The 14,521-nt window shown below is 37.2% G+C and overlaps 1 protein-coding gene across 5 annotated transcripts in view; it reads right to left on the bottom strand.

Moving 5' to 3' along the window:
* INPP4B (inositol polyphosphate-4-phosphatase type II B) overlaps positions 1-14,521 on the bottom strand; it is a 292,595-nt gene that overhangs the window by 52,862 nt on the left and 225,212 nt on the right. For all 5 annotated transcript variants that reach the window (XM_032186552.1, XM_032186554.1, XM_032186553.1 and 2 more), the window contains 2 exons: positions 10,588-10,800; positions 5,017-5,161 (listed from right to left, as the gene is read on the bottom strand). In XM_032186552.1, coding sequence (XP_032042443.1) covers positions 5,017-5,161; positions 10,588-10,800 — 358 coding nt within the window. The remainder of the gene's footprint in view (positions 1-5,016; positions 5,162-10,587; positions 10,801-14,521) is intronic.

Below are 14,521 nucleotides of genomic sequence, written 5' to 3'. Positions count from 1 at the left end.
GCCACATTTCTTACCAGAACATCACAAACCTGCATAAGTCTTCCTGGTATTTCTGCAGTTAGTATCACAGCAGTCTACTTCGACCACATAATTCTAGTGTCATGGGGAACGATTTTGAATTCTTGTAGATTTCTCTATCTACTCTATTCACCTGAGACTTTCTATACTTTCACACAGACTAATACTGAAAGTTGAAACCATCTAATCATACATATACTAGTGTCTCGGCAGCTTCTGTCACACTGAAAACAGGAAAAGATGACAGCAGCAATAGACAATGTTAAAGCTAATCTAAAATACTCAAAACATAAACCTTGCTATGGAAGTATTGTACGACCAGATGTTCTGATGTCTTCAGAAAACACTTTGTTCATTCAGTTAAACAGGTGAAGGAAAGGAAGACTTTTAAAGCTCTTGTCAGTAGCTGAATTACTGATAGAAAGTATTGCTGAACTGGTTATCTTATATTCTGGGCTCCATATAGTCCAATTATTCAACCTACCAAAAAGAGAAGGAAGGAAGATACAGGAGTGAGAGGGAAAAGAATAAGAGTGGAAAAACAGAAGTAGTACATTAAATTTTGGAATCAGAGTTGATTCAAAGACTATTTTACGAGAATAAGAAAAATCTAACGAAAAGGAATGGAAGAGTAAGTTTTTGAGAACTGTTCATTTCCTCAAAATATAGTTTCCTAGTTAAGGAGCAGACTGAAGGAGAATTTTACATCTTCCCAACTCAATCACATTTTCAAGTAAATGCCCTTCTTCCTGAAGGTGCTATCAAAACTAGACAGTTTTGTTTCACATTTCTATTGGCAATTGCATTTGGATGGATGTGATTCCCCAGGGCACTAAAAGACAGAAGAGTTTAATCTAGAATTACAGAGATCCCAGCAGGTACAAAATTACTCAAAAAAAAAAAAAAAAAAAAAAAAAAAGTAAAAATACCCATAGCAATATGGCTATGAATATCCTTCATTTGAGCTAGGAAACATGGCACCATTCCCCAAATGATCTTGGTTACCTACAGTGAAGATTACCCTTGACCAATTCATCTGCCCAGCAGCATAGCTTATGACTCCATAATTAACTTCAGGCAAAATCCATATGCAACCCCAATGTTAGTTTAAATTCTTTGAGATAACTTGGTGGGATTTTGGATGTAGCAGGTTAGGGAGTACTCACACAAACAGCCAGTGGAGGAGCAGCTGGGTTTGATAATACTGATAGAGAGTTACAAAGAGCAGCTGGAAACAGTAGCCTCTTGTACCAGTACAGCTAGATGTGGAGATCCATCAGGGACTGTATAAGCCTAGGAGCAAACTTCTGCATTTTATTGGCATCTAATTCTCCAGGACAGGCTTTCACATTCCAACTCCAAAAAAAACCCACACAGTAAGGCAAAGGTAAAGAGAGAATTCAATGTTGTCAAGTAATTCTCCAAAGCAAGCCAGTCTCAAGCTAAAAAAAGGTAAAAAACAAAACAAAACAAAACAAACAAACCTTTCCTTTAAAATCCATCTACTCTTCCTGATTTATCCTGCAGAGAAATCATAATTCTGCAAGTGATAAAACCATGGCATGTTACCTTGGTAACTGATAACTCAAATTCAGTCTTAAGAATACACTCAAAGGTCAGACTGCATGAAAAGTTATGCTAAGGAAGGTACAACTCATGTTGAAAGATAAGTACAAGAAAATGGTGCCACCAATATTTCAGATTACAAAGATTCCATAAAATAAATATAAGCATGCTGGGAAAAAGAGTAAGACCATAGAATGTCAGCATTGAGATTGCAAATCTAAGCCTATATTCACAAACTCTAAATATAGGTTATGGTAACATCTGTAGTAGCAGGAATATGCTATTGCTCAAAAACATCAAATTGCTGTCATAACTTTTTCTACCATCTAAAATGAATGCGATGCATTCTTCGCAATCTTTTCATTGTTATACGTATATAAAAATTTTCCATGGTAACAGGCAGGTTCAACTAATATAAGCAAACATTTTATCCCATACTTTAAGGCATACTTTTCAATGATTTGATCAAATCCATGCGTATTGCTTATTTTTCTTACAAACAGCAGCACAACTTTTCTTAGGATCAGCCTCAGCACTGAAACAGTTTCAGATTCAAAGATCCGTGCCCATACACTTGCAGTACTACTCAAGTAGGTTATGCTCATATTATGGTAAAATATTTAAGCACAACATATTGCAAACTTTTCATTATGTGATTTTCATGCATTTTATGTATTAAAAATGCTAAATTTTAGAAACGTATCTGCACGCAAAAGCATGCTATTACTTCATATCTAAGAAAAAGTTATGTACCAACACATCCAGGCTTCAAATATGAAACGGAGGAAATTAAGGCAGAATTTATAGCCTCAAACAGTATCTCAACTCTATGTAGGTGCTTCATAATGAATCCTCAGGGGTTCACGTCAAACTTGAGAGAAAGACGCAGAGAGAAATAAAACACTGTCACACAGAAGTTAAGCATGCAAAATTATGGACCCAAAGGCAATGGTTTTGAAAACTATCAGGCGATCAGGTTTGGTACACCCCTGGATAGTCCTTCAAAAAGCTTTTAAGCAAGCCCTACACAAGAAAACAATTTTAAAACAATTCCATTTCTACATGACTTCAAAACTCTTATAAACTGTCAAGGTCATGCCATGATGCTCTTATGAAAACACCATTAGGATATGATGCTTTCCTCAAACAGCAGAACATGAAATCAGTCATCTCCCCCACAAATCTTCTGCACTATGCACACAATCAGGTGTTGCAGAACACTCAGCACAACTCAACAAATACACTGACCCTACTCTCATAGAGAAGCATTTGCACTGATTCAAGAGTCATAGAGAAGATCCTGAAGTGAGGAATACATCGAAGAGAAGAATCTATCCCAGCACCACAGGCCTGTCATCTCCAGAAGGCAGCTTCTCAGCTGAACAAAATATGTCTTTAATCTTCTAACCATTACAATTATTGTTATTGCTTACTAAGAGGTACTTTTCATTCCATTTGGTAACTTATTATAATACTTAAAAGGAAACTTAAGGGTTTTTTGATTTTGCGAGCCAAAAGCTCTAATCATTATTTCATTTGCCTGTGTAGGATGTGAGCCTGAATCAGAACTAAGAATTCAAGCTTTATTTTTTTAATTTTTTTTTCAACTACAGTGAAAGAATCAAATAGACTGATGATTCTGGTTAAGCACATTTTATGGCTTATACAGGACAACAGAGGAGATATGCAGAGGGTTGAACAGATTGAGGGAAAAAACTGTAAACGTTTATGTTGCTAAACATGTCTATCTCTTGTTTTTATGGAGAGCAAACATCCAAAACAAAGAATAATCCTAAATCATGACTTTTCCAGACTGGGTTAAAAACAAAAGTCTCAAATTTTCTGTTGTAACTTAAAGACATTTTAACAATTGGAATACAGATAAAAACAGCACATGCAACTCTAAATTCCCACACAATTGCACTGTAGTAACATCGGGGAAGTTTGGATGAAAGTGTACTACTGCTTTATATGCAAAACATTTTTAATAGACATACTGGATTTTAGCTAGTAATAGAGAAAAGCTAGCTAACACAATGGGAAAAGAAAGGGAGTTAAGCACAAGAACAAATATTCGATTTATTTCTTTTAAACAAAATCAGTATGGTTTGGTTCAATTTCTAAAAACTATTTCACTTTTTTTTTTTTTAATCTTCTTATCTGAAGGTCTGAAAAAAACATGGAAAACTTCTCCAAAAAAAAAACTAGTTGTGTTGATATTTTGTACATGTAAGTCTTCACTACAAAACAAAGATGATGGTATCTCTAATATCAGAGGGATAGTTGCCTATTAGACAAGCTCACAAAAGCAAATATGAGAAATACTCTGGTCTCCGGACTATTCATACAAAAACTTTTAAAACAAGTCCAGCGTATCTGGCACTGAAAAATAAGAATTCCAAGATGCCAGAAGAAATCTCTCATACTGTTAGAAATGCTGACCTTGATAGATCAAGATTACAACCAAAATCCATTGCACAAAACAACAGAACTACACGAACAATATGCGGATCAAAAAAAAGCTTAAATTCTTGTTACATGAGAAAAAAATTATGAAAGAATTCACATTAACATTAGAATCCTTGATATAATATTAAGTCATTACAATATGGGGAAAAGAAAATGTAAAGGAAAATATAGGATAAAATACAAGGTATTTTTGTTTGTTTATTTTTTTAATGAGCCAGTTATGTAAAACTTCATAAAAAGTGTTTTGTTTTGGTGTGGGGGTCATTTATTGATGAATAGCACGAGTCTGCTTTCCTTACATCTGGGATATCACCAAACAGCTGCTTCATTTGTTGCAGCACGCACTCACACTATGAAGTCGTTTGTCAGACTTCCAAAGCAGATCTTGACCAGTGAGGAATGTAGCCATAGGAAAAGATCAGAAGTTTGGCGCCAAGGTCCTGCTGCAAAGTTGTCTTTGCACCATCTCATAGAATCACTCTACATAGCATTCAGTATTGACAAAGATGAACTTCTGCATTCAAGTTAAAACTAATTTTAGCAAATGAGAAAATGTATCCGTATCTCACAGAAAAGCAGATAGGTTTACAAGAGAACGACGTTCAAATACAATGTTCAACTTTTCTTCGAGTTTCCTAAGAGTTAAGGTACATCCCTTCTTTTTTTCTCAAAATGGTATTCAAGAAAAACCTAAAACAATCTGCATCAGCTTTCCAAGCAAAACATTGTGGTTTCAAAAGGTTTTCATGGAGCACAAAAAAATTGAGCACAGCAAGCAGTTTGAGTGCACAACTGAGATGCAATTTGATAAAGACTTCCATCATTCAAGGCTATGGCTGTGTAAAACCTTTCTATCAGCACTCCCATCAAAGATACTATTGACTCCTCTATCTTATTTTTTTCTGTGGCTTTTTCTATTTGTATTTACTCTAGTCAATGATTAAAAAAAAAAAGGTTGCTTACCACCTGCATGCAACACCTTGCAATCTGCTGCTGAAGGGTCGCTTTCACCTTCTTTAGTTTTGCTGCTGTTGTCTTTTTCAAGCAGTCTGTCCACCATGGCAATAACACAGTTTAAACTCTTCCCAACGTTGGCCCACACCCTGTCCTGAAAAGAGCATAATTATTGCTGCACATTACCAAAAGATAGAGACAATATCAGCTTCTTATTAAGGCCTTAAAATATAGACAGAGATGTGAAAATTACACAAATATTAGGTATTAGCATATTACTGGTTTTCTCATTCTACAGCTTTTTAATGGACTTCTCTCTTGCAGTGTAAATTAAATGCTTGAACTGTAACTGTGTTACTTTATTTATTTATTTGATACCAGAAAAAACTTGTACTTGAAACTCTACATATGCATGCAAAGTTATCTGTTTTAGGTCCAAACACGGGGAACTGAGCAGTTTGTCTATTTGACATTATGCAGTAATAGTATAGACATTTAAGACCTCGCTAAATGAAATCTTGCGCGCGACTACATGTTTTGCCATTGTACTTGGCAACCTCTTCTAGATATTTCACATATCCTCTATTTTACCACATCTTAGTCTGCTAAAATAGATGTAAAAATTATGCTGTCATAACACATTTGAGGTAACACCATTCAGTTTTGTCCTGCACCTCACACACAGTCTGCAACCATGAGTTAATTCACTAAGTTTATAATAAATAAGAGAATTACATAAATAATAGAGCAGTAGAAGAAAACCTGTACAATCAGAGGAAAAAAAGGGGGGTGGGGAGAATGTGGAGTGAAAGATCTGCTGCAGATCTCCATCCCAGTCAAAACCGAGGCACGGAGACACAGGAAGGGTCCCCCTTCATGGGCTGGATGTTGTAGAGATCAACATTCTTGCACCTACTCTTGTGGGGCTGAGTAAGAAAAAGGAATAAAAATAATAAAAGAAAAGCCGTAACAGAAATGAGGCAGTACATAAGAGTAGTAATCAAAGCTAAAATCCCCTACATGTACATGCTTTAATACTGAGTCATTCTGACACTAATGCAGAGTAACCATAGTTTGCTTGAGGATTAAAAATGGAAAGATAAATCTCTGATCTTCTTTTGACATTATAATAGCCAAAAGCATTATGTACACATCAGGCCTTGAGGAATAAAATGGAGTTTGCAAAAAGACAGAATGAGAGAAGGTCAAGGAATGCAACTGAAAACTCAAACCATACTTCCATTTAAGTGGTTACACTTGTAAACTTAGAAGTTGGGTGAGGGCAAAGAAGAACTGCTACCAAGGCAAACTTTTAACATAAAATTTACATTCGATTTCATGCCACAGTTCTTAAGCCATTCTCCTGACTGAGGGATCCCAGTTTTCCCTGTTCCCTCATCCTGAGCACACACCCTGTGACAAGCAGACATCCTGCCCTGAGGTAGACACAGGTCTGCAGAATCTGTAACAGCAACACAGACCGTCTTCTCCAGCTTTCCAAACCTGGAATTGGAAGGAATTTGTTGGGCTGCTGTAAGGGCACCTAGGTTTGCAGGTGGATGTAGAAATCAGGGACAAGCATGGTATGTCCCTCTTCCAGGGTAAAGGCATGCCTTGCATGCACCAGGAGAAAGGTATTGGTGATTTACGAGAGGAAGAAGCTCGTAGCTCTCACACAGACAGCATTTAATCCAAAAACCTATTATTTTTTTTTAAAGTACTGAGCACCTAATGCAGTAATTGGAAGTATCTGCACCCATACACATGAAACAAACCCTTAAACCCAACTACCTGAAACTCACAGGCATAGATACAATTTAAAGTGAAAAAAATGCAGAGGTACAGATTCCTTCACCAGTTTAATCCTATGCATACCTCAAACGTTCCTAAAAACATTCAGAATATGGAAGAAATGATTGATTTCCACCACCCACAAGCAACAGTTTGGGGAAAAATGATTATATGAAGAGCAATGAGGTGCTGCAAAAAGTAAAAATCCTGGCCTCAAAGAGCTGCAAATTTTACTGGAGAGTGGCAGAGAATTTCAGCTTTTCTCATCACTGAAGTTGCTGAGCTATATGAACTCAAGTTGTTCGGCATGGCTGCAGCAACGTTATTTCCCTTTCCTCCCTCTGCTGGAGCAGTTCAATCCCAACACAGACAGTGTTTAGTTCTTAATGAGCGTCTGGAGTTATTGCACGAGAAACACAAATATGAGCTCTTGTTCATTTAGGAAAGAACACTTCCCTTTGTAAGCCAACTAACTACTAACCCAGCATTAAGATGATGTCTATAGAACATTCACACAACCATTCCCTGAGGGTTTAGAAGCAAAATTCATAAACATCTGTTGACAGAAAGCTCACTTTTATTATCCTACATCTGGCCATTTTACTTACGAGGAAGTGAAACACAGGAAGCAAGGGCCTGTTCCAGAGCTCTTTCTCCAGATAAAAGGTTCTTAGGATTCAAAGCCATCATTACAGGCAGACACAATAAGTAGATGTGTGTATCATTCATGATGTTCTTCTGCCTCCAATTATCGAAAAACAACTGCTTTCTGTTATTCTCCATGGGAAGAAATACATCCCTTTTACATTCTTTCTTGCCCCTTTCTATTCCTGTTTTCCTGAACCCTAGCACACCTTCTGTGGCAATCTGCCTAAGAACTATGTCACAAGTGATCATCTTGCAGCATGTGTCAGGTTAAAGGACAAAACACACACACAGCCTCTCAAGTAGATATTCTAATAAGCCATCTGTGTGAAGTGAGGGACGAGAAGAAAATAAGTGTTATTTCTTGATAAACTGAAGTGCCAAGACCTTAGGCTCCACAGCGGGATGCTTATCCCCTGACACCAGTTCTCCCAGCAGTTGTGATAGGGCTAATTGGGTGGTACTACTGTGGTGTGAAGGATCAAGAGAAAAAAGGTTTCTGGCTCACTCTCATCACTTCTTTAAGCTCTAAAGTCAAACTAATGACAGAAAAAATGGAAATCTGCAACAGGGCTTGCCCTTGTTGGGGTAAAGCAGACTGAGACAAGTCAATGGCACCTTGACCTCTCCTACTTCCAAACTGGCCCTTTCACATACACCAATACAGCTGCATGCTTTACTTGGGCAAGTCTGACAGAGCAACTACAACCCCCATTGTTACAGAGATTCTGTGCTTCTTTCAAGATGCAATGTAGGTTCATAGCCACATACAACCCTTCAGGCCCTTTTGAGGTATGCTCATAGGTAAAGCAAATATTTTAACTAATGTGCATGATTAACACCCTCCTGTGATATGACAGTGTTTTGGAATATATCACATAGGTCAGTATTTCAGAACCATGTCAGTATTTTGTACGTGACTTACTGGAAACACCATCTGATGTTCTCTGTAACTTAGCAGTTAAGTAGTCAGAAACATAGAGCAGAAACACCTCCAAGTGTCCATGTGCCTACCTTTTCTTGTATTATGCATGACAAAATGCTTTGTTCCCTCCTGCAAGGAGGTTCTAGGATAGCAGAAGCAGCTGGCAAGAGAAGACGAGAGTATCTATCCAGAGGCAATCTAATACCCAAGTTAAATATTTCCATCAACAGCAATGCTTTACTACTGCCTACATATACTGTGCAGATATAAACAGCTCAATCCATACTGCTGTCAGCTAAAGTGGGATCAATATTTGTACTTGATATCAAAGCAAAAGGCGCAACACAGTATTGCTATGGAGAAGAGGAAGGCTTTTAGGGAAACTGCTCACTCAATGAAAGGGCACCCCCTGCACAATCAAGAAGCTGAGAGCTATTCCTTACTGATAAATTTGGATGCCAGGGATGGGGGAATCTTGTCAAGTTGTTTTAACACTCTGCCTTGAATTCACTTTTGTGATACAGTCTTCGGAAGTGAGTGGAACAGGGTCAGTCTAAATAGTTGTTGGACGTGATTGATTTAGACTGGGTAAAACTAAAATTGAAATTTCAATCACCAAAAGCAACTCCAGTGCTTGATAACAGTGGAAAAAAAATCAACAAAGGAGAACATAGTAACCTGCATAGAAAGCAAAATTTGCTTCTTTAATTAGTTGTCTCTCAGCATACATAAAGTTTTTTTTTTTTAATGTTACGTGTACTCATTCTTACTATTTCCATCACACTAATAACTGCTTGATCATTAAAACTCACATTATCCATTACGTCCATTGTCAGAAAGAACTGAAAATCAGTGGAAGCCTAATGATTCAAATTTAGAATAAAAAAAATTTCTCCAAGATTTATACTGTCTCAAGTTTGACACTGACTCAGACTCAGTTTAACTCAGAAAAAAATAGAGAAAAGATACACTTAATTTTAACCAAGCAGGTAATCTTACTAATTCATCAATTCATCACTACAGACTGATGCATTTCTGTATTGTAGTATTAGGGGCAAACATCTGGCAAAAAAAAATCAATAAGAAACCAATGAAATAGAGTAAAGCTAGCTGCTCTGCAATGACAGAACTACTAAATGAAAATACAACTTGCACAAAAATGCTAATTCTCCCGTCTGTCAAATCTATGGGGATATTTATTTTTCTGAGTGTCTCAGTAGCTAGAATGAAACAATTTGGCTATCATTTTAAGGAAAGAAGGAATGCTCTAGACCCTCAGGTTCAAGAGAAAACACAAACAAGTGATTCAAGGCTCTGAAGTCGGAAGACAAATAAAAGAAAGAGTTAATTATTTACTGTTTAAATTTCATGACTTCTTAATGCATGGGCTTAAAGATAATTCTTTTCTCTAGAAGAGAAAAGGATATTCTTCCTCCCTTATTTTATGGTATGGATAAAAATTACAGTTCAGGTGTAGGTACTGCAGCTCAAAGATATTAATTATTTACAATATGGATTAATATGCTAGAATCCTTTACTTTTATGAGCATACAGTGAAGCATATGAACCTGAACCGAATAAAAATAGCTTGAATAAAAACAGGGTGTATATATAACAGAAGCAGACATATAATCAACACATCCACCAAAACAATTAATTTACAAAAAGCTCAGCCACAAGTAATACAGATCTTTGTAAAATATGCTAAGAATGTTCAAATCTAAAAGCCATATTTCATTCTGTTATGTAATCTCAGATATCCTCTAAGAAAACGGTCTAAGGGAAAACAGTTGTTTCTATGTGAGTTAACTCATGCATGTTTAAACTACTGGTTTTTTTTGGGGGGGAAAAAGAAGAAGAACAACAAATCAGTATATGCCTTTTCAGTCTCCTTAAGTCTGCCTAGCTAGCAAAACCAACTCAAATAATAGTAAAGTACAACTACTTTCCTGCCTGGGCAAGAAGATTCTCATCATCCTCGCCATTATACACTGCGCAGAAGCATGCATTACTAAGGAAAGCTTTTCAAGTTAGTTTCAGGAAGATGTATATATTTGAAGTTCCAGTAACTCAAGATATATCTGAAAATTGCTATTTAAAGGTTTTGAACTCATTTTTTCCCCAACAAAATGTGACAAGGATGGTAGAGCTTGCATTTGTTTATGTTGGTTTTTAGGTTTCAGGATTCAATGCCAACCAAGAGTTTTCTGACTACTTACCCACTCTTCTTCATCATACTCAGAATGATGGGGTATAGAGTCCTGTCTTCTAATCTGAGAAGGATGATCCTGATGCTTTAGGTCATCACTCTCTTCTGCACTGCTTCTAGGCACAGCTGGTTTCTTGAGGACACAGCCGGGTCGGGCTGTGTATAGTGCTAAAAGGGCACTTCTGACCAGCTGATCCTTAAACGCGTGCACAAATAACTCTGTCTAGAGAAAAAACACACACATACACTGAATGCAAGGTTAGGTCAAAGAATGTAATAGAACAGCAAAGCTATTACAACACTGAATTACCCTTAGAGGCAGGGATGTTTGTGTTTCAGGTCAGCCTAAGGGGCAGAAAAAGAAGTAAACCAGCAAACAGTAAGGAACAATTCAAGAGTTTTTGGGACATCACCGCATTCTACAATCCCATTGTTGTACAGATTAACACAAAAGAACTGTACCTGTCAGAGATCATCACCTTTTCACACAATCCTCTTTTATTCGAGCTCTAAATTGTGCCTGCAGAGACAAGCCTCTATAAAGACCAGTTCCAAGAGCACCCAACCACTGCTTAATCATATCCAAGTGTTAGAAAAAAAACATCATTAACAAATAGAAGAATCTCCTTGAACAAAAACACTCCACACTACACTGACAAAACTGAAGTATCTGCAAAAGCAGTGTTCCATGTGTAAGCTCTGGTACTTGTAGGTACCAACCTGTACCTACAATTTCCACCTTTAATTCATTTATTTTTTAAGAATGAAACCCTTGAAATAATTTTCCAGGCTCTCCAACGATGTTACTCAACTGACCATCACTATCATTTTTAAGCTCTTGTTGACTGTGACAGATGGAAGATCACCTTATTTCTAAAAACCTCCCATCTCCCTGCATTATTTACTTCTACCATAAGAAGAAAAGCAAAAATGTTTATGTCCCTGTTTTCTGCATATGGTCTTTAGCACCTCCAGCCTCTGTCTCTAAATAACTGCATGAACTTCTCCACTGGTATTTTCAGTCATTCTCAAGTTACAGTCAAGTCACAATATGAAGCGTGATACTGCAAACAAATGAATTCAGGGATGAGAATATAAATTAGCATTTTATTAGTTCCACTGTATCTCAGTGCAAAAGGCTTTTGGAGCCCCCATACGAAAAAGATTAAAAATTAACTGAGGACTGTAGATCATGTTTGTAACAGTATGCCAGTGCTCCATAATTAGACTTGCTTCAATGAGCATAGGAAATCCTGACTTCCCAAGGTATACATCCCTATCCTCAGTATAAGGAAGGCATTCAGGAAAGCATGAAATAGACCTTATCCTTACAAGCCACTAGATGTGTTGTGTCAACTTTTTCTAACCTGGTAGAAGATTGTTCTTCCTGACTCTTTATTTTATTTGGGGCTATTATATCCTTCAAGGATATACCTTTCGAAGAGCTCTGGTTCTCCATACTTGCTCTTGTCACCCATGTGCCATGCACACCCGTCACACACAACATGGGGCCCTATCTCTGCTGGCCGGTTCACTTCATCAGCCGACAAGAACAGCTGAGCTGCAGAGGACAAGGCACAAGCACATGTCCCTTTTCACCACATGGCAGCAACCACTAGCAAAGCAGCACAGACAGATAGCCAGGGAGAGTCACAGTTTTGGTTATTTCACAGAAATGCTCATCAGGGTTCATCTGTCAGAGACGGGTGAGCATACACCCCATCAATACACCACAGCCCACCCACACTGCTCTAGCTCCTCTCCCTGGTCAGACGCCTTGGCTCACAGGTTGATGAAACACTTTCTCATTCCTTTCATACCATAATAACACCCACCAAGTTCTAAGTATCAGCCTCCACTCATGCTCAACTTATTTCTTTCCATGGTTTCTTCCCTCCATACCACCCACCTCAAAAGCTGACATTTAGACCACAATGCTCCAAAGAATTGTGGTTTTCCTTTAAGACCCAGCTGCTGAGGTTGGGAACCTGCATGAGAAGTGTCTGCTCTTTACAGGTTTAATAATGTTTTGGGGAAAAAAAAGAAACAAAACTATTTTGATCCTTAATGGCTGCAAAGAGAAAGCCTGAGAATTTCCTACATATAAAACTCACAAGGCTCAATAAAACAACGTACGAATATCTAAGCTAAGTCATCATTATTATTATTATTTTAATTAAGACTTCTTTTGGACCTGATTTGAGATTCTTTAGTGATTGGGCTTGAGAAACGCTGCTTAGCTCTGGCAATTTTATCAGACCCATTCTGCCACCTTCTTACTAACTTAGTGCCCGATAGAAAGGGTACTTAGAGACAATTTTCTTATTTGTAGCCCTTCAGAACTGCCTCACTGCAGTCCTGAGCTGCACTGCAAGACTATTTCAGTTTTCTACATTTCCAGGTTCTACACGATACATGCTCAGAAAACAGTCTTTGGGTAATATTGCCACCAAACCCTATCAAAATTTCCTATAAAGGCGAGACAAATTTTGACTTGCACAGCTGTCTTGTCTCTTGTGGTAACAGTAGAGCTTCTCTTCAAAGCTGCTCTGCAATTCCTATTAAAATAGCACAAACCATTTATCTGTCCTTACAAATGGCAATACCATGGTTTTGCTGAGGTTTGAGGTACCTCTCTTCCCCCTCAAGATTTGCTTGAGATCATATCTGGTCTCCACATGAGGAATGGTAAATCCAAAAAAAAAGCTTTGAGTTTTAAAAGTATTGGACAACTTAAAGTCAGAAAAGTCCACTATGACTGAGATGTATATTAAGTAACTATCTGAAAAGTTTATTGAATTTAATTTCAATGTAAATATGTTATAGGGAAAATGTATTTTTAAAAAAAAAGCAAGTTGGCATGGAAGTGAATCACCGTTTTTTCACAGAGAGACTAAAATTCTTCTGTAATTAAATTCCATTCAAGGATTCCATTGGTTTAACAACAATCTACATTTAACTACAGTTTCTTACAGCTAAATTTGCAGAACATCACTATTTATAAAATCTTATAGAAGGCACAAAACAAGTATATACAAAGAAATGCAAACTTTGCAAGTTCTTTTGGATACTTGACTAAAGAGTATTTCTGCAAATAAAGATAGGCATAACTGGAAAATGAATTTATCAAGCCTTCTGCAAGCTGCAAACGCTGATATACTTGTCGACAGCTAAAGGCTTCTTTAATCAATTAGCAGAAAATGTTGATAAAAGATTAGTCTCAGGAAAACTGTACAGTAAATTGCAAATCATATACAGAGAAGTAAAACCATGCTTAATATGAGAAAATAAGCTCAATATAAGAAAATAAGCAGCAGTGGAATTATTTAATTTTCACTTCCAACATGTGCGGCCACCAGTCCCTCCATTTGCAACAAAAATCCCTAACTGTAATTCACAGTTTTCATAGCTCAGTTTTATTTACTACTACCTACTATTTTAGAAAGAATCATTCTCCATATGAATTTTAATATCATCTTAAGGTTAAAAAAAAATATGCCTTTAAATGAACTCAAGAAATTTAATCACCAGCCAAACTGTTTTTCCCAATTTCTTCAAACATCTGTTTAATTTCTCAATGTGTATCAAGTTAAGTCACAGAACATTTCTTTCTTACAAGTAAAAGGTACACAAAAGGTCAAGAGCGACAGCATCTGATGTGCCTCAAAAACACAGGTAGGCATCACGTAATTCTAACCGGAAAAGTATGCCAAGCTATCTTAATTATCAGGGACACTCTTCTAAGCCCCGGCCTCTCATACTCTACCAGGTGATATAGATGGATAAGTTATCTTCCAATATTGAGATATTGCTTTGTGTTAACCATACGGGATCTAGTTGTAGCACCAAGTGGGTTTGGTCAATGGGAGTTTTTGAAGCTTAGCCTTGTGCTTCCCTGAAGTCGTTCCTTGGTCTTTCCTTTCCTCCCCAGCTCTCATTCCTTC

This window comes from Aythya fuligula, chromosome 4 (genome assembly GCF_009819795.1).
Source record: "Aythya fuligula isolate bAytFul2 chromosome 4, bAytFul2.pri, whole genome shotgun sequence".
In the NCBI taxonomy this organism is placed as follows: Eukaryota; Metazoa; Chordata; class Aves; order Anseriformes; family Anatidae; genus Aythya; species Aythya fuligula.
Note: the sequence above shows the minus strand (reverse complement) of the source record. Positions and strands in the feature narration are given on the sequence as shown.